Source organism: Ceratotherium simum, chromosome 19 (genome assembly GCF_057802395.1).
Source record: "Ceratotherium simum simum isolate JZ-2026a chromosome 19, ASM5780239v1, whole genome shotgun sequence".
In the NCBI taxonomy this organism is placed as follows: Eukaryota; Metazoa; Chordata; class Mammalia; order Perissodactyla; family Rhinocerotidae; genus Ceratotherium; species Ceratotherium simum.
Genome location: NC_141918.1, coordinates 45,374,880 through 45,395,975, shown reverse-complemented (window position 1 = coordinate 45,395,975; position 21,096 = coordinate 45,374,880). Strand labels below are relative to the sequence as shown.

The 21,096-nt window shown below is 43.1% G+C and overlaps 1 protein-coding gene across 4 annotated transcripts in view; it reads left to right on the top strand.

Annotated features, from left to right (window-relative positions):
- Positions 1–21,096, top strand: part of HDDC2 (HD domain containing 2) — a 32,411-nt gene extending 11,315 nt beyond the window's left edge. For 2 of the 4 annotated variants that reach the window (XM_087444047.1, XM_004422286.3), the window contains 2 exons: positions 11,717–11,855; positions 17,762–18,129. In XM_087444047.1, coding sequence (XP_087300173.1) covers positions 11,717–11,855; positions 17,762–17,859 — 237 coding nt within the window. In that variant the 3' untranslated portion in view covers positions 17,860–18,129. The other 2 variants (XM_087444050.1, XM_087444049.1) reach the window with 2 other exon arrangements.

Here is a 21,096-nt window from a genome sequence, read left to right as displayed (position 1 = left end):
TCTTCCAAATGAGAACACTACAACAGTCACTTAGGAAGACTTTGGATTTGGCAAAATATAAAACACAGAGCATTAAATAACTTGATAACCCCCAAACAGGTAACAATTTTATGATCTTCTAAAAGTCACTGGTTGAATTAATTAAGCTGTTAAAGAAGATCTCAGGACAGGTCCACAGTGGCCACCCTGGAACATGACATCCTCCTTTAGAATTGTTGCATCCGGGCCAACCAGCAACTTAAAAGAAGACTGCCAGGAGTTAAATTTCTTTATCGCTAATACTGTGGGATGTTGGTGACTGATGGGGAGGAGAAAAATTGTGAGCCTTTTAACTTTCTGACATGAACCTCATCTTTGCATGCTATGAAAGGGTTAGGGAACTCTTTTTTGTTTTTCCATTAAGGGTCAGAGAGGGATAAATGAGGACCATAGACATAAGCAGCAACACGTTTTCCAGACAGAACTATAGAAATTTATTCATAGAAAATATTATTCGTAGCTCTGAAACTCTCCGTAACCAAGTCACACACCCCTGGGGATGAAGTAACTGCTCCAGGTCAGTAGGGCGAGGTCGCGAGGGCCCTAGAGGCACAGACTGAGAGTACCATTCAAGTCTCAGTGCGTATTCTTGAGCGGAGAGTAGAAGTGTGTGTGTGTGTGTGCACATCATGCACTGGTGGGTGCAAGTATACTTAAGCTTATCTGGAAATCATTCAATTAAAGGGGGAAGACGTACATCCCTAATCTAGTATTATCTTGTAAAGAGAGTTCTGGACATGAGAATTCTCTCTAATTTCTTTGACCATTTCTCCCCATCCTGTGCCTATTAAATTCTGTTATTTCAAGAACTAGGGTATCACTCTCTTTCTATACACAATACATGTTTTTCATAGCCTGCAGAATCTTCTGACAAAAAAGCTTAGCTCTAGGTGGTACCTAAGAAGAAAATATTGCTCGTGCACTCCCTCTCTCTCTGATACGGGTTGAATTGTGTCCCCCGAAGATTCATATGTACCTCCGAATAAGGCCTTACTTGGAGATAGGAGTTTTACAGAGGTAATCAAGTTAAACTGAGGTCATCATGGTGAGCCCTAATCCAATATGACTGGTGTCCTTATAAGAAGAGGAGTTAGGACAAAGAAACACACATATTGTGAAAATGCCGTGTAAATATGAAGATGGCCATCTGTAAATCGAAGGGGGAGGCCTGGAGCAGATCCTTCCCTCAAAGCCCTCAGAAGGAGCCAATCCTGCCAATACCTTGATTTCCAGCTTCTAGACTCCAGGAGAATGAGACAGTAAATTTCTGTTGCTTAAGCCACCCAGTTTGTGGTACTTTTTACAGCAGCTCTAGCAAACTAATTCTCTGTGTGTGTGTGTGTGTGTCTCTCTCTCTCTTCTCTCTCTGATACCTTCGGTACTGTGCAGTGGCTACTTTCTTGCAGTCTTACCTATTTTTTAATTATCTTTGTATTCTGTCACTTTTGCTCTTCACTGTATCTGTTAGAATTTTGTAAAGTTAAAACAGAAAGAAAACCCATTTCCAACTCCTTTATTTTATGGATGAGAAGACTGAGAAGCCTGACCTTGCCCAAGGTCTCTTAGCCAGTGGGTAACTGTGATATTGTGATTTATAAGAAATATATATATTGGGTCATTCAGATGACCAAAATATATTTCTTAGATATCATCCACGGTTCCTGGCTCACAGCTCCCAAAACCCTTGGAATTTCCTAAGTGCTGAGAGTGATACAGGTGTCTTTGTTATGTTAATGAAAGTGACTTTTGGACCCCCGAGTGAGGCTGATTGCCAGGAGAACCAACCATGTGATCTGAGGATTGGAACTTGTAGTCCACCCCCTGATTTCCAGGGAGGGGAGAGGGGGATTGAGGTTAAAGCAGTCACCAGTGGCCAACGACTTAGTCAATCATGACTTCGTAATGACGCCTCCATAAAAACCCAAAAAGACAGCTCCTTTTTTTTGGAGAACTTCCATGTTGGGGAACCAGAACAGTTCCATCTGCTACCATGCCAGGCCTCAAACTCCGGAAGACAGAAGCACTTTTGTTTGGGACCTCGCCCTGTGTACCTCTTCCTCTAGCTTTTGATTTGTATCCTTTAATAGCCTTTGTAATAAATCGGTAACCTAGTGAGTAAACGGGTTTTCTTGAGTTCTTTGAGCTGCTCTACCAAATTAATCGAACCCAAGGAGGGGGTCATGGGAACTTCCAGTTTGTAGCCAGTTGGTCAGAACTACAGGTGACAACCTGGGCTTGTGACTGACCTCTGAACTGGAGGCGGTCTTGTGGGACTGAGCCCTTTACCTGCGGGGTCTGATGCTGTCTCTGGGTAGATAGAGTCAGAAGTGAGTTGAATTATAGGTCCCCCTGCTGGCGTCCGCGAACTACTTGCTGGTGTGGGGAAGCCTCCACACACACGTTTGAATTGGGTCCAGGAGCCCTTTTGCAGAGACAAAGCTCGGCCACAAGCCTACCTCCTGGCTCAGCATTTTCCTTATGTTATTAAGCTATATGTTGTTAATTGAATAAACGTTTATAGTTCTTTTGTATTCAGGACATCATGGCACTAATTACTAGTAAGAGATTCTCTTGGCTTCCTAGGGCTGCTGTAACAAATTACCGCAAACTTGGATCGCTTAAAACAACAAATTTATTGTCTCACAATTCTGGAGGCAGGAGGTCCAAAATCAAGGTGTTGGCAGGGCCATGCTCTCTGAAGGGTCTCGGGAAGGATCCTTCCTTGCCTCTCCCTAGCTGCTGGTGAATGCCTCGTCTAGCTCTGGCTTTCCTTGTCTTATGGACACATCGCTCCAATCTCTGCCTCCTTGGTCAGATGGTGTCCTCCCTGTGTCTGTATCTGTGCTCAGATTCCTCTCTACTTATAAGGACACCAGTCATTGCATTTGGGTCCATCCTAATCCAGTATGACTTTATCTTAATTTGATTACACACGCAAAGACCTTATTTCCAAATAAGGCCACATTCATAGTTTCCAGGTAGACATGAATTTTTGGGGAACACTATTCAACCCAGTACACAAACTCTTGTATTAACTTAAGCATTTTCATAATTCATGTCCAGTATTAGTACATGGGCTTCGATATCAGATTTCCAGGGTTCAAATACTGGCTCCTCTGTTTACTAGCTATGTGATCTTGGACAACTTACTGAATCTCTCTGTGCCTTAATTTCCTCATCTATAAAGTGGCAATAACAATAGTATACCTATCTTATAGGTCGTATGCCAATATAATCAATATGTGTAAAGCACTTAGAATATTGCCAGACACATAGGAAGCTCTGTTTTTCCTCTGTCTCCGGTCAATGTGTTCTGATTTTGGTTTAAGAAAATATGGTCATTCTGTACTCAGGGAACTTAGAATAGTACTAGTTACACAGAAAATGCCAGTTGATTGATTTCTGAAATGTTAATCACAGCTATTCACCATGATAAGTAGCTATCATTCCAGAGGGTCACATCTGTTTAAAGCAGTTAAACGTCCTTGATTATAATTTTTCTTTCACCACAGAAGTGTGAAATCAAATTTCAGCAAGCCAAGAGAAAACATTTTCATTTTTTCCTCAAAGTATCACAGAACGATGTCCGCCCTACCTGATTTTGCTTTAAAGAGATATCCCTTGGAATCCCAAGGCATAGCAGGAGACTGAAGCCTCGCACACGCGGCACACACCGCCCATTTTCTCTCCAGTGTCTGAAGTTCAATCCATTGGAGATACACTTGGGTTAACAAGTATCCTTTTTAAAATGTCTCCTTGTCCTATCCTTTGAAGTACAGGTGCAGTATTTTGTTGGAGAGTTTGATGTAGAGCACATGACGATCCTGGGTTCTGGAGGGAGAGTCACTATGAGGTGGGAGAGTGGAAGATGCACAAGATAAACTTCATATATATCAACACATGAGTCAGGGCCAACCTTTCTCCAAGGGGGAGGGAGGAAACATTGGATCTTCTTCTCTTTCCTCCCCTTTGCTTCCCTTCTAGTCTCAGGACCTAGAACTATATCTCTTTCCTGCCTGAACTGTGGAATCTGATGCTGTCCATCTGATGCTTTCCTTCTGTTCTCTACAAAACCCCGTTCTGAGTCATTGCAGTTAGTTGTCTTCTCCAGTCCCACCTGAAGGCTGCAGAGTGCTGATGTAGGGACCCTCCTGTCCCCGCCTTAGGGACTGGAGTCACTACCCCGCAAGGCCTCTAGGCGCTAGTGAGCCTCGGGGCTGCCAGCACCTCCTCAGTGGCACCCAGTCACCTCTGTCTCTGGCCCCACGTCAGCTGTCCATCCTCTCTACAAACACCTACTTTGCCACTTCTCCCCCAACTTGATAGCAAATGATTTCTTCTCCTTCACTGAGAAAATAGGGGCTTTCAGATGGGAACTTTTTCAGCTTTTTGTAAGCCTTGTAAATGTGTTCACACACCTTGTGTTGAAATAAACCTCCTGGATGCCATGTTTCCCTACTTCCTTAGGACCAAATAGGTAAGGCATTGTCTCCACCCCCTGACCCTGCTTCCTCACAGCCCACTGCAGTGTGACTTAGCCCCACCACCCACTGCTCTTGCTAAGGTCACTGACGGCCTCTGCATGGCTCCATCCAGCAAGTCCTTCTCTGCCCGTGTGCCACCTGACACCTTGCTGCATAGATGTTGCCACTCATTACTGAAGTCCTCCCATCCCTCAGGTCTGTGACATGAGTGCTCCCTCCTGATTTTGTGTGTACCTTTCTGGCTGTTCTTCCTGAGTTTCTTCAAGTGCTCGTCTCCTTTGGCCCGTCTCTTCAGAGCCTGTGTTCCTTCCCAGGGCTGTCTCCTGGGCCTCCTCCTCTTCTCTGCACACTCCTCCCAGGCTTCGGTGATCACGTGCTGCTTATTCCATATATCCTCCTGAAAAATCTTCCTCCTGAGCTCCAGGCTCATAAACCCAACAGCCTAATGGACAGCTCCACCTCAATATGCAACTCAGCAGGTTCAAGAGCATACTCATTATCTTCAGCCATTTTTATTATTTTTAAAACCTTTTTATTGAAAAATAAAACACAGAAAACCACACAAAACCCAGTGTACAGCCTAATGAGTTATTAGAAGGATAACATCCTTGTAACTACCGTCCACATCAAGAGCTGGAACTTTGCCATTCACCCCAGAAGCCCTTTCCTGTGCCCTGACCAAACACAACCCCTCCCTTCCTCCAAAAGTAACCACTGCCCTGGTTTTCATAGTGATCACTTGAATTTCTTGATGGTTTTATCACCCAAGTGTTCATCTCTGGATATTTTAGCTTAATCTTGCCCATTTTTTAAAGCTTAATATGTCTTTTAAATCTCCTTTAGCGCCCCACCCCCCTACTCTTCTCTTTTTCTTACAAGTTGTCTGTTGGAGAGTCCAGACCATTTGGCCTGTAGAGTTTCCCGTGGTCTGGGTCTGGCCAGCTGCACACGCACGATGCAGTTCAGCTTCCTCTGTCCTGTTTTCTGCAGATTGGCAGCTGGGTCCAGCGGCTGGCTCGGCCTCAGATCGGATCCTTTCATCAAAACTGTAGGTGGTGTTGGGTTCTTCATCATGAGGCACATAATGTCTGGGTTCTCTTGATGCTTATATCCCTTAATCCTTTGGGCTTGCAGAATAGCAATATATTAATGTTTTTATTTTGTTTTCATTTAGTAGCTAAAATAATTTTATTACCAGATGCTTCTTCCTCACCTGCTCTTTGGTTGCAGTTCCTGTGGGAAAGGTGGGATTTCAAATGTCTGACTTTGGCTGCTTCCTGGATAGCAGGAATGGCTGGGTATTCCAGCCTTACTCACCTTGAACCTGTTTTGACTTTTGTTTATTTTTTTATTTATTTTATTTTTCCCCCCAAAGCCCCAGTAGATAGTTGTATGTCATAGCTGCACATCCTTCTAGTTGCTGCATGTGGGACTCGGCCTCAGGACGGACGGAGAAGTGGTGCCTTGATGTGCACCCGGGATCCGAACCCGGGCCACCAGCATTGCAGAGCGCGCACTTAACCACCAAGCCACAGGGCCGGCCCGACTTTTGTTTATTTTTAAACAGGAAATGTTCTTTGAAGACCACAATATGGATACTAGGGGTGCTCACTGATAGCGAGTTGGTTATTGTTTCTATGATTTTTAGTAGACAGAGCTAGAACATATTTGTGTGTGTGTGTGTATATATATATATATATATATATATATATATACACATTTCCAATTCAGATCCAGTACTGCACGGCTTTTATTTAACTTTTTCTATTCTAGGTCATATTCTATACCAGGAACCCTGGTTATGTAGGCTTTATCCTTCTTTACACAGGTACGCATCTCAGAGTAACAATTGTATATACCACCATCGTCAATTCTGATTACTGAAAACAGTTTAAAAAATTGTTTTGCCTGTGCTATCTCCTTTCTCCCCCTATTTTTAAAATAGTTGTACTGTATCTATACTGTCAAAACATTTAACCATTACATGCTGTGACCTCTCTCTTTTGAACCTCATTTAATCTTAGTTCTACAGTAATTGCCTAGTTGATGCTCACCACCGGTCCTGATGTCAGTCTCTCCCCAGTCACTTGGGTTGTCTGAAACTTGTTCTCTAGTAGGTTCTTCAAGACAATATTCCCTAAATCTTGCATGTTTATAATAGTTCCCCTGTGTTCTTTATACTTAAATGTCAGTTTCGCTTGCTGTGAAATCCTTGGCTTCTCGTTTCTTTCCTTGAATATCTTAAATATGTTATTCCCATTTTCTTCCGTCATAAAGCATTGCTGTCAATATCTGATCATAATTTTATTTTCCTTATATGTCAGATGCTCTTTCTTTTGCATAGGTGTCCAAAGGATTTTTTTTTCTTTTAAATCTATTAGTTTTATTAGAATGTGTCTTGTTTTTGGTCATTCTGGGTTAATATCCTAAGATACTTATTGTGCATTTTCAATATATACTGAAAAAAATTTTTTTTTAATTTTTTAATTTCAAGAAAATTTTCTTTTTTTTAATTTATTTTTTACTTTTCACTGGGGTAACATTGATTTATAACATTATATAAATTTTAGGTGTACATCATTACATTTCTACTTCTGTATAGACTACATCGTGTTCACCACCAAAAGTCTAGTTTCCATCCATCACTGTTTTGTGCCCCTTTACCCCTTTCACCCTCCTCCCACTCCCTTCCCCTCATGGTAACCACCAATCTGTTCTCTGTATCCATGTGTTTGTTTGTTTATCTTCCACATATGAGTGAAATCATACAGTATTTATCTTTCTCTGTCTGACTTATTTTGCTGAGCGTAATACCCTCAGGGTCCATCCACGTTGTCAAAAATGGCAAGATTTCATCTTTCTTATGGCTGAGTAGCATTCCATTGTGTGTATATACCACATCTTCTTTATCCATTCATCCATTGATGGGCTCTTAGGTTGTTTCCAAGTTTTGGCTATTGTGAATAATGCTGCAGTGAACATAGGGGTGCATATATCTTTTTGAATTTGTGTTTTGGTGTTCTTTGGATAAATAACCAGAAGTGGAATTGCTAGATCATATGGTAGTTCTATTTTTAATTTTTGTGTGTGTGTGTGTGAGGAAGAATAGCCCTGAGCTAACATCTGTTGCCAATCCTCCTCTTTTTGCTGAGGAAGATTGGCCCTGGGCTAACATCTGTGCCCGTCTTCCTCTACTTTGTATGGGATGCCACCATAGCACGGCTTGATAAGTGGTGCATTGATCCATGCTTGGGATCTGAACCCGCGAACCCTGGGACGACAAAGTGGAGCACATGAACTTAACTGCTACACCACCAGGCTGGCCCTTAGTTTTAATTTTTTGAGGGATCTCCATACTGTTTTCCATAGTGGCTGCACCAATTTACGTTCCCACCAGCAGTGTTACAAGGGTTCCCTTTTCTCCACATCTTCGCCAACACTTGTTATTTCTTGTCTTTTTAATAATAGCCATTCTGATGGGAGTGAGATGATGTCTCATTTTAGTTTTGATTTGCATTTCCCTAACAATTAGTGATGTTGAACATCTTTCAAGAAAATTTTCTTGAATATAATTTTTCCTTTTGCTTTTGTTTTCTTTTTTTTCCCCAAGACTCTTATATATCTCTATGTTGATTCTTCTTTGCCTATCTTCAATATTTGTCACCTTCTCTCAAATCCTTTATATCTTCTTCATTTCTTTTTGACTTTTAAACTTAACCTCCTTTTCAATTTCTATTTCTCTTAAGGCATTATTCATCATGTTTAGTTACCCTCTGTTTCTTATTGCTTAGCTTTCATTTCTAAAATGACTTTTTCTTTTATTTCTAATTCTTTGTATATTGTTCTTTCGTGTCTTATCATTTTCTTGATATCTTTCAGTTCTTTTTGAAATAGTTTGTTGTAGATTTGGTTCTTTTTAAAAAAATTTGACAGTGTCTTTCTGATGTGAGTTGTTTGTAGAGATCTTTTCCTTATTCTCTTTATCTTATGGTAAATTTGTATGGATCTGACCTCTGTACTTTTTCTGTTGCTCATTTTGATTTGCAGTTAGTTTTGCTGAACTTTTGGAAGGAAACTTGGTTCAGATAGCTTTAACTTTACAGAGCTTCCTCTTCTGTTTTTTTTTTTAATGTAGTATTAAAAAAATATGGCGGCTTGTTTTCAGAGATTTCCTGGCTTCTTTCCCCTTCCCCACTTCTTTTTTTCCCCCTATTTTTTTGTGAGGAGATCAGCCCTGTGCTAACATCTGCCAATCCTCCTCTATTTTTGCTGAGGAAGACTGGCCCTGGGCTAACATCTGTGCCCATCTTCCTCCACTTTATATGGGACGCTGCCACAGCATGGCTTGCCAAGCAGTGCGTTGGCACGCCCAGGATCCGAACTGGTGAACCCTGGGCTGCCGCAGCAGCGGAGCACACACACTTAACTGCTTGCGCCACCAGGCTGGCCCCTCCCCTTCCCCACTTTTTTTTTTTTTAAATAATTTTATTTATTTATTTACTTTTTCCGCCAAAGCCCCAGTAGATAGTTGTATGTCATAGCTGCACATCTTTCCAGTTGCTGTATGGGGGACGCAGCCTCAGCGTGGCCGGAGAAGCGGTGCGTCGGTGCACGCCCGGGATCTGAACCCAGGCCGCCAGCAGTGGAGCGCACGCATTTAACCGCAAAGCCATGGCGCCGGCCCTCCCCTTCCCCACTTTTATCTGGACTTTTTCTTTTCCTCATCTGTTATCCTTATCCCACTTAATTTTGATTCCACTCCCAGTAGTTTCTCCTCGTGTGGGGCCCTGTCCTGGAAGGCAACCCCAGGAGGTTAGAATGGTGAATTCACCAGGGCTGGGGTTGTATCATCTGCTATTGGAGCAGACAAGATCTTTCCTGGTGTTGGCCTCTGTTAAAATTTGAGAATTCTATGAGCACCCGTTGGCTATTTTGAGATTCTCCTATTCTCGGGTCCATCAGACACCCTGTTGCTCCAGACAGACGCTGATCGCATGCAGGCCTTATGGCTGGCGGTGATTTGCCCCCACTCGTGTCTATTTTGCGGCTCATGGTAATGTTATGTTCCTCAGTTCTGTTATAAATGTCATCCATGAGGTTTCAGTTTTGCTGTTTCTCTGCTCTGTCAGTTTTTTGGTCTATTTCTTCTCTTTGGTTCCCTCTTTTGTTACCCAAGCCAGAAACTAGGAGGTCATTTTCAGCTCTCTCTTTCATTCACTTTTACATTTTGGTTCACTTTTTCATCCTTAACATTTCTCAAATCTGCCCACTTCTCCCCATCTTCATTGCCGTGATATTAGGCCAGACCAGATTCTCATAACTTCTTTCTTAGTGCTGTACAAAGTCTCAGAACCTGATTTTTCTGCTTCCAGTCTAACCATTTTCCACACTGGAGCTAGAATGATCTTTTTAAAATGCAAATCTGATCATGACCCTTCTTGCTTGAAACCTTTCAGTGATGTCCAGTAGCTGCAGGGTGAGCTGAGACCCCTTAGCATAAACCACAGGGCCTCTCAGGGGCTGGCTCTTCCTCCATCATCAGCCTCTTCTGTCTCCTCTTCCTTCTTGCAATTCTCCATCCTGTCTTGCAGGAACTACTTGCAGCGAGTTCCCCAAGGGTGCCATGGTTCCTTGTCGCCTCTAGAGCTTTGTCTGCAGTATTCTTCCTGCCTGGCCTCCTTGTTGGAAAGTGAAATTGGGGAACGCCTGAACCATTATTTTTTGAGAGAAAACACAATTTATATTTTTAAAAGGAATGTGTAATTCACCAGAGTTTATTACAAAATGTGCCATATTTCCTAATGCTCTTGAAACCTTTTTTATCACTTTTCACAGAGAAAAATTCTGGACCCCTATGCTTGGAGTATTCCATTTCTTTTTTGTTAAATAATGAACTTATTAAATATAAATATATAACTATAAATGTGAATAAACATTTAAATAAAATGAGATTATTTTTAAGTTCCTTTGAAATAAAACAAAATCTATTTGGTTTTATATTAGAATGATTTCCCTGTACAATTTAAAGCTCTATCAAAATCCAAATAGCTGCCTTTATAACAATAAGGCATCTAATAAAAACCAAGATACCTTCAGTGATTCACATCACGTCAGCCTGCCAAGGAAGCATGACAAGTTCATTACCTGAACACATCTGGGGTGGAATTACAAATGAGAACTTTGCAAGGAAGCCAGTTGGGAACACTGTGGTCTGAATAGAAGAATGAGTCTAGATGGTATTATTGGGACTTGTGGTTGTATGATGCGTGTCATGCTCTAAGAAGCAGACCTCCTCGAGTTTCTTGTTTCAGGTCTGTGCTGAGGAGGGAGGGACAAATGGGAAGAGGAAAGGTAAAAAGCTGCTCCCCGTCCACCAGCTTCACCATGTCCCTGCCACCAACATGTGCACACACACCAGTGCATGTAAAATTCACAGATCCTGACTGTATCCTCAAGAGTCAACCTGGAGGGACCTGGTTAAATCTTCCTATTGGGAAAGCGAGGACAGAGATTCCCAGTGTAAAATGGCAACCAAAATTAAAATGAGGAAGCTAGCAATTCACTTAAAAAGGAAAAGGAGGGGCTGGCCCGGTGGTGTAGTGGTTAAGTTCTCACGCTCCGCTTTGGCAGCCTGGGGTTTGCAGGTTCGGATCCCTGGCGCGGACCTACACACCACTCATAGAGCCATGCTGTGGCAATGTCCCACATACAAAAATAGAGGAAGATTGGCACAGACGTTAGCTCAGGGCCTATATTCCTCACCAAAAAAAAAAAAAAAAAGGAAACCTGACGTTAAATGGAGAAGGAAATAATTTGAGAAGAATAAGTTAAATATTAGCTTGAAGTTAAAAAGGCCTAAACCACTCAGGTGGATTAAAGAATAATGATCTTGAAGACAAGATGCTAAACAGGAAGAAAAATGCTTGGAAGTGTCAACATGAACAAATGAGACTTCAAGGCATCTGGGGGAATGTATGAGATTGTGGGCACATCCTTCTTGCCTGGAGCTCTGGTGTTAAACTGTGAGATTACAGGCGAAGCATCTCTGTGAAGGGTTTGTATACAGGGGAGAAATGTGGCCAGTACAGAATGTGCTTTTAGCTGTCACTCTGATTTCACGCACCAGACTCAGTTTTCCTGAATACCCTATCATGCAGCCTTCCTCATGCTGCTTTACTTGTCCCTTTACTTAGGAGTACGAGACCCAATCTAGTGCAGAAGCCAGATTTGTGAAGCAGCTGGACCAATGTGAGATGATTCTTCAGGCATCTGAATATGAAGACCTTGAGAACAAGCCTGGGAGACTGCAGGACTTCTATGATTCCACAGCAGGTACTCAATGCTACTTTCAACAAGCGGCCGTTTTAGTTGGACTTACTCCTAGTGTAGAAACAAACGTGTATTAGTGAAATCCACCGTTGTTACCCTCTTCTGACCCTTTCATATGGAGCATCTAAAAACAAAATGGTGGGATTTGTGGTGAGAGGCAGCCTGGTGCATGAGAGCATTGCCGTCCTGGAGTTGGAGCACCAGGTTGACATTCTGCCTCTGCCACCTGCTCGCAGTGTGCACCTGGGCAGTCAGTCTCCTGACCTCTCGGAATCTGTGTCCTCCCTGAAACATGGAAATCTTAATACTCATCCTACTTAAGTCATGGGTTGGTTTTAAGATTCGAGAGGGATGATGTATGTGAAAGTGCTTTGTAGTCTGTAAGTGCTTTATAGATGTAAGGTCATGTGAGATGGAGGTAGAAGTAGAGGTTTAAGAAAGGAAAACCCCAAACGGCCGAAGTCACCCTCATTACAGCACTTCATAGCACAGACCTGGAGTCACACTGCTTGGGTTTGGATCCTGGTTCCACCACATAACAATCTGTGTAACCCCCAGTAAATTACTCAACCTCTCTAGGCTTTAGTCTCCTTATCTTTAAAATGAGGATAATTACAGAATCTGCTTTATAGAGTTGTTTGAGGATGTAGTGGGCCAATTCATGTGAAGTGCTCAGAATAACACCTGGCAGTAAGCCTTACCCAGCTTCATTTTGATATAGTTTCTAGATTGAGGAGCTAAGTAGACTGTATCAGTGATGGCTGCTGTTCATGTTGCTCCTTGGAATAAAACTCCATCTCTCTTGGCTAGGGGCTCTTCAGGTTCAGCTCAGCCTCTGTCTCCCCTGAGAGAGCTGTTAGAGATAGCCTTTCCGGGGCCTCTCAGGACCCTCAAGCGGCCTTACCAAATGGAGGAAGGTCCCAGCTCACAGACAATGCTCCAAAATATGATTTGCACTATAATGAAGTTGATTCAATTTTCCTTCTCTCTTTTCCAGCGGCACTACCTCTGCTCTAGACAAGGCCTCCATTATTTCTGTGTCGGACTGCTGTTATAACCTCCTAACTTAACCTGCCAGGCTGGCTAGTTCATCTTGCACGTCTCATTTCTTTCTTTCTTTGTAGATATAGGTATCATCACATCTGTGTTTTAAAAACTTTTATGGCTTTCCTCTTTCTGAAAAATAAAATCCTGACACTTTGGAGTGGCCTGAAAAATCTCTGCAGTCTAAGGCCACTCATCTTTCTGGTCTGCTTTCCTAATCCTCTTTGTCCAAATTAAGTGTTCTTTGGTCTAGAGCTCACCATACTGCTGTTACTGTCTGACTTGCATTCTGCTTAGTGATGTTCCTCTCTAATGGGTCCTCTTCCCAAAACCCCATATGCTCACCCTACCCCATAGTAAGCCATTTGAGGGCCAAGACCAGCTTTGTCTCATCCATCTTTGATAGGTATAGGCAGTGCTCAAAAATGTTGGATGTTAGTTAATTAGAATAACATTATAAATCAGCAAACTATGGCCCATCAGCCAAGTTGGCCTGCTTTGTGTAAATAATGTTTTATTGGAACGGCCACGCCCATTCTTTGTGTATCGTCTATGCTGCTTCTACACTACGACAGCAGAGTTGAGTAGTTGCGACAGAGACCATATAACCCACAAAGCCTAAGATACTTACTACCTGGCTCTTTACAGAAAAGGTTTGCCAACCTGTATTATAAGCAATGATTGGGTTCTAGGATAGCACATTTCACTTAAAATACAAGTCATTTTTTTGTGGTTCTGTGTGTTTTACACACTATTATCTTCTATCTCATAACTTTCACAATGAAAAATAGAAAATGAAACATAAGAGTACTAGTAGGATAAAAAATGTGGGAGCTGGAAGGGTCATCTAGTTTAAACTCCACATTTTATTGAGGAAGAAACTTGAGCCTAGGAAAAATAAAAAACCTTGAGCCTTGAGTTGAAGTTAAAATTCACTGCATTTTCCACTCTGGTGCACTGCTTCTATAAAGAAATTAATGGGGGCTGGCCCGGTGGCCTAGGGGTTAAGTGCTCATGCTCTGCTTCGGCGGCCCGGGGTTTGCAGGTTCGGATCCCAGGCGCGCACTGGCGCACTGCTTGTCAAGCCGTGCTGTGGCAGCGTCCCATATAAAGTAGAGGAAGATGGTCATGGATGTTAGCCCAGGGCCAACCTTCCTTGGCAAAAAGAGGAGGATTGGCATCGGATGTTAGCTCAGGACTGATCTCCCTCACACACACACAAAAAAAGGAAATTAATAAATAAAAATAATATAACTGATATAGGAAGTAGTGTCTTACTTATTTCAATAACTAATGCCTGAAGGAAAAGAAAGAAACGAGTTTAATTAGAGATGATGATGTAGACTGCGACCACTAGGAGGATTTTGAAGAGGACTTAAGGACTTTAGTTTGATAACACTTATATTCTTATTTCTCTAATTCGGTCATAACTTAGTGCTCTTTTTCTCTCTTTTCTTTTTGAAGCCTTGTGTGTTGAGGGACAGCATGGAGGCCAGTGTGGCTAGTGGAGGTGGGTGAGAGGAGAGGGTGGGAGATGAGCCGAGAGAAGTGGGCTGAGGCCCGTAGGGCCTTGAGGCCAGCCTAGGACGTTGGCTTGTGCCTAGTGAGATGAGGAATCCTTGGAGCCTGTGGAGCACAGAACCGACATAACCTGGCTTGTGTTTTGAAAGGATCACTTGGCTTGGAAGCAGGGAGACCAGTTGGGGGCTATTGCAGCATCCTGGTGAGAAAGATGGTGGTTTGGACCAGGGTAGTAGTGGTAGAGGAAGTAAGAAGTGGTCAGATTCTGGATGTATTTTGAATGAGGAGTCCAAGAATTTTGGCCTGGGCAACTGGAAGAATGGAGTGGCCATTAGATGGGGAAGACGGGAAGAATCGATTTGGGGGAAGAGAATCAGATGTCCCAAAAGCCGAAGGAAGAAAGTGTTTCAAGAGTAGCTATCAGATTTAGCAGCGTGGGGCTAATTGAGTAGTTTTGGTCGAAAGATGGTAATAAAAGCCTGATTGGCGTGTGTTCAAGAGATGATGGGAGGAAAGGCTTGAGAGACAGTGAGTATAAACTATCTTTTTGAGAATTTGCTTAAAGGGGAGCAGACAAGTGGGGCTGTAGGCTAGGAAGAGAGGCCTGGTCAGGTGAGGGTTGGTTTGTTGTTAAGGTGGAATTTTAAAGAGCGTGTTTATATGCTGATAGAAATAATCAGGGAAAGAAGGAGGGGAATGAATTGCTGGGTCGGGATCTAACACACAAGTAGAGGTGGTTGGGGGCATTTCATCCTCAGTAACGGTCATTGGTAGTGATGAATTCCAGGTGTGCCTGTGGGCGGAGTGGCTGAGGTGGGCACACAGAGGATTTCTATAAGAGAGGAGGTGATAGAATGGAGAGGCTGGACTATTGGAAGGATCCTGTATATGAAAACTGACGTTGAAATCAAGAACTGACATTGGGTGGTGGTAAAGAGAGTGATGATGAACTTGAAACTACATTTTTTCCAGGCATGAAGACTTGCAGTTGTATAGATGATTGCAACCAGGAGGGGTAGTGAGTGGTTAAAGTGGTTCTGGTCGCCCAATTTCCAATGTGTGTGTGTGGGGGGGGTTCCCCCACATTACCAAGCAGCTGGGTGTCCTACAATTCAACTCAATTCTGAATCTGCTGGGAGGTAGCATCAGATACCACAGATTCCACCCAGGCCCACAAGACTGCTCTCCACTTCAGATGCCAATTGCAAGCCCAGGTTGTTACCTGTGTATGTTGAAGGTCCAACGACCCCCTCCTTGGGTTACAGGTTAAGGGCTCAGTCTCACAAGACACCCCCCCAACAAACACACACACACACACACACACACACACACACACACTTCATATGCCAGTTGCAAGTCCAAGTTGTCACCTGTTCTGACCAAATGGCTATAAATCAGAGGTTCCCAAGACTGCTTCCTTGGGTTCCATTAATTTGCTAGAGCGGCTCACAGAATTCAGGGAAACATTTTTCTTAACTAGATTACCAGTTTGTTATAAACGGATGTAACTCAGGAACAGCCAGATGGAAGAGATACATAGGGCAAGGTATGGGGAAAGGTCCCTGCTCTCTCCAAGCGCCACTCTCCTCAGATTTCCGCATGTTCACCAACAGGAAGCTCTCCAAACCCAGTCCTTTTGGGTTTTTATGGAGGTTTCATTACAGGGAGAGACATTGATTAAAATCATTGGTCTTGGCAAGTTTCAACCTCCAGCTCCTCTCCTCTCCCTGGAGGTCAAGGGGTGGGATTGAAAGTTCCAACCCTCATCTCAGGGTTGGTTCCTCTGGCAACCACTCCCATCCATAGGTGACCTAGGGGCATTCCAAAAGTCACTTCATTAGCATAGCAAAAGACACCTCTATCCCTCTCACCACTTAGGAAATTCCAAGGGATTTAGAAACTCTGTGCTAAAAGGAAGACTGAATATATATTTCTTATTATGAATCACAGTGTCACAGTGGGATAGTCTGACAGCATGACTTTTACAGAGTGGGGCAGAGGACAGCCTGGAAGCAACGAGGAGCATGGAGGACAGGCCCAGGCCCAGTGGTAAAAGCCCTGTGAGGGAGAAAAAGGCCACTACATGAGAGGGCTGCAGGGAAACTGTATCCTCAGGACAAGCCAGGTGTCAGGGCAAGAAAGTGAAGGGAACATTCAGAGAAGAAGTTGAGGATGCGGATTAAATGGAATAGAGTTTAATGTGGAATGAACAGTAAGCAACAAAAGACTGGCAAGAAAAGACAGTCAGGGAAGAGATGGTGGGTTTAATGTTCCCCATGCTGGCCACCGTCGACCTCAGATAGGGAAGAGCTTGGTTGGAAATCCAGGGAGGGCAGAGAAGACAGCACAGATCAGCCGGTTTCAGGATAAAGATGTTTGCATGAGACGTTTGCATTTCTGTTTGCCTCCTGGGAAAGCCGAGACCCGCTGGTCATCCTACTAATCTTTTTATATGTAGGTGCTTTGTTCCCCTTAATTAATTGCAGGTTTGAAATGGGCAGAAAGGTTGTCTGCTCTCTGGGTTCTGTCCTACCTGAGCTTCCCCATAATTCCTGGTAGAGGGATTCAGAGATTGCCTGGTGGAGTTTCCCCTAGCACTGCCTAATCAACAGTTCCTTATTCGGTGACTTCTGGAATGACAGAGAATAAGTTCCCAGTGGTCCCCTTTGGCCCCTCTCCAGGACCTGGAATCAAGTTCTTCTGCGATGGAGTGGAGTATGGGTCAGATCCCAGAACTGAGCCCCTGACAAGCCCTGGGATCAAACTGGAGAAATAGACATGTTCTCTTGTTGTTAATGGCACAAAATTGGGGTTCTCTTGCCTGATGCACATAAAAAACGCCAATTATTACGGCATCAGCTTTTGAGTTAGGAAATGTAGCTTTATTTTGCGAGATTGATCTGCAAGGAGATGGGGCATGTGCCCTCAGATCTGTCTCCCCAGTTCAGGGCGTGGGGCACAATTTATGGGATGAAGGGCAGGGCAGTCCCAAGTGTGGAGATAGATGATTGGAGGTTAGGAGAAGTGAGGTAATTGATGATCTGCGCAAGCCTAGTCGAGCTTCATGCCTCTTCATAGGCAGCATGTTCACAAAACGGCGACGTTAGCATGATCTGAGGGTGGAGTTTTCAGCTCCTTGATGTCAAAAAGGTCACTTAGCAGGCATTTGCGCAGGCCCAATTGATGGGTTGGTGGTCTCAACCAGCCTGAACTGGACAAGGATCTCAGTTCCTGAAAGACAACTCTTAATTACCCTGTTGATAAGATGGGGTCAGTTGAACTGGTCCTGGAGGTGCCTGCAGTTTACATTGTCAATATCTTTTTCCCTGTCTTTTGCTTTGCAGGAAAATTCAGTCACCCCGAGATAGTCCAGCTTGTTTCTGAACTTGAGGCAGAAAGAAATGCTAACATAGCTGCCGCTGCCAGTGAGCCCGGCTCCTGAGAGATTCTCTTAAGTTGCTGCACTCATGTAACAAACATTTTTTTTCCATTTCATGTTACTGTGTTTTGCTGCCGTTGGTCTGTTGATTTCCCCAGATGTGAGTCTGTTTGTTTTCAGTTGTCTGGGCTCCACAAAAAAACGTGATACAATTTGAGCGATAAAAGAAGCTACAGAACAGGATGCGGTCATGAAAATGCCATGAATGAAGACTGTGGGGTTAGGGGGGTGCCTTTTTATGAACTAAAATAAATAAACTTTAAAAACCTTAAACTTGGCAATATTTATTTGGAGATTTTAAATTATCGTATTCTGAATTAATAACCTATATCCCTGAAGGCCGGATTCCTTGAACGATAGAAAATTTAATTATGATTGCATTTAAGAACAGATTCTTCAGCTGACTTAGTGAGAAGGATCCAGGAAAAAGAATGTATTATAGAGCCTTCTCTCCTCAGATGAAATGCTGCTTTCTTCAGATGACCACTGTCTGGAGCCAGGTTTTTAATTTCACTGGGACGTGCCTTAGGCCCCGATCGTAGAATTGTAAACCTGCTTACAGGCCCCCACCCCCACCCCCAATCCTTTTTGTCATTTGGGGATATAAATTGGGGCATGCAGTTTCAAACGCCACTCGTCTTCCTCTGTGTATTTTTCCCTGTCTGATTTACACATCTTCAGACCTTGATTACAAGAACATTTATCATCAGGTAAGAAATATATAAGAAGGGCCGGCCCTGTGGCTTGGTGGTTAAGTGCGCGCGCTGCGATGCTGGTGGCCCGGGTTCGGATCCCGGGTGCGCATCGAGGCACCACTTCTCCGTTCATCCTGAGGCCGAGTCCCGTATACAGCAACTAGAAGGATGTGCAGCTACGACATACAACTATCCACTGGGGCTTTGGGGGGAAAAATAAAATAAATAAAATCTTTAAAAAAAAAAAAAAAGAAATATATAAGAAGAGTATCGCTGGGGTCGCTGGACCTTATGCAGGAAACATCAGACCCGGTTTCTTCCCCTCATTTCCCTCTCAGAGGTTAGTAATCCGCCCCACTTGCCTTTAAACAATGCACAGCCACTGAATGGTGAGGAGAAGGCCATCCATGCAAAGCTGCACAGTGTTTTGGGATAGAACAAAGATGCCTGTCCCTTTAATTCAAATGTCAGTTTCCATTTGAAGGAGGCCTTTTAGGCTGGCATGGGGAGGATGCTAGGCAGCGTTTCTTTGGCAACTCTTCGCCGTCTCCATGGATACCCAATATGCAGGAAGCAAGGTGCATGGTCTCTTCAGAAGGAAACACGTGTACCTGGAGCTGCTCTGCACTGACACTGTTGCATCTTAGCAGCCGTGTGTAAAAGGCGGTAAATGGTTGAAAATCAGCAAAGTCTGATTATTCCTGGAGATATGGTTAATAAGAAAACAGAACTCCAGCTATCAGTATTTTGGAGTTTTTTCTCCTGGCATGAAAACATGCACACAAAATAACCGCAGATAAAGTTCCAATATTTATAACCGGAAGATTTTCTGTGGGCCTGGAGTTTTATTTGAGATGTTTTGCCTGCTGTAATTTTCATAAATTCCCAGAGAGACTTTGGAAGCCTCTACTGGGTCAGACTTAATCCTCGCCTTTCCATTGTTTTCTCAGGTTTCCATTTACCTACCGAGTCAGGGTTCATGCTTAGTCCTAAACCTTCCTTACAAGTAATGTGTGTAAAAACAAGGAAAATGTAACAGTGCTAAATAAAGTGTAACTTAATAAGAACAAATGAAGATCAATAAAAGAAGATAGCTATTGAATTCACCAGCCAATGTCTACAAATATTTGAGCATTATCACTTAAAAATTGTTTTTTCTTGGAAGATATCTGCTACTTGCCTGGAATTGGTCTTCTGAATAACAAACCCTGTAATTATGATGCAGAGCAAACAATTATTCTTGGGGTGAACTCAACAAAAAGGAATTCCTTATTACCTCCTTTTTTTTTTTTGTTGAGGAAGATTTGCTCTGAGCTAACATCTGTCGCCAATCTTCCTCTTTTTTTTGGTTGAGGAAGATTAGCCCTGAGCTAACGTCTGTGCCAATCCTTCTCTATATTGTATGTGGGTTGCCACCACAGCATGGCTGAAGAGTGGTGTAGGTCCATGCCTGGGATCCAAACTCGCAAACCCAGGCTGCTGAAGTGGAGCTTGCCAAATTTAACCACTACGCCACGGGACCCGCCCCCCCTTGTTACCTCCTTGTGATAGAGACTTGTGGAGAAGGTGGGAGGGCAGGGCTGCCAGGGGCACACCTAGGCCAGTTCTCCCTGCCCTGTCCCTGGGGAAGACTATGGTGGGTGGGGGGAGATTTCCCAAAAACAATTCTTTGTTTTTCCCTTGTGGACTGGCATTTAATCAGCTGTTCTGTAATAGTCAGTGCTCCTGTATTTGAAAAATGTCAATTCTAACAAAATGTCCAACCTGTTCCTCTCAAAGTCTTGTGGTGCTATGTGCTCTGGGATAAATGACTGATGAAGTGTCTTGTGAAAAAGCATCCTCGCTACCCAGCATTTTTATCTGTCATTTGCCAGTCTTCGTATTCAAAGTTAGATTGAGGATGATTTCTGTGGGAAAGTTTCTGTGGGAAACTTTGTTATTTTTGGTTTGCCTTGATATATACTCTTTATGGTATGAACTAAAAGTCAAGTAGAAATGTAGAATAAAGCATTTACCATTCTTAAATAGAGATTATCAAAAGTAACCATAAGATTTTGCCAAATATTATAGTTTAAACTATATTTGAACATCAAGTTTGAAGAAGTTGCTTTACATTTCATATTTAAATCACTTTTTAACCTTATCACCATCTTCTTGTCACAATTGACTATAGGGGAGCCATTTTAAAATGGAGTCAGAGCCACCTTTCCAGAGAAACTGCCTTGCTGTCTTGAACCTTGGACTGGGCCAAAATGGCAATTGTTTTATAAGCAATTGTTTGAGAAGTCAGCAGAACGGACATCCTGATCACAAACTGAGGATTATGGACTTTCTGACGATAGAATCAATAGTCAATGTTTAGCCAAGACTAGCTCTCTGCCTCCAACTCCAATTAAAATTCTTTGTAATACAACCTCCTTTCTTTGCCTGTAAAAGTTCCTGCGTTTTACCCCTTCGCAGGACACTATTTGGGTTTCTACCTCATTCTGTGCTCCTAGAATTGCAATTCTGAGACTCCCCAAATAAATTTTTTGCTTCTCTTGCA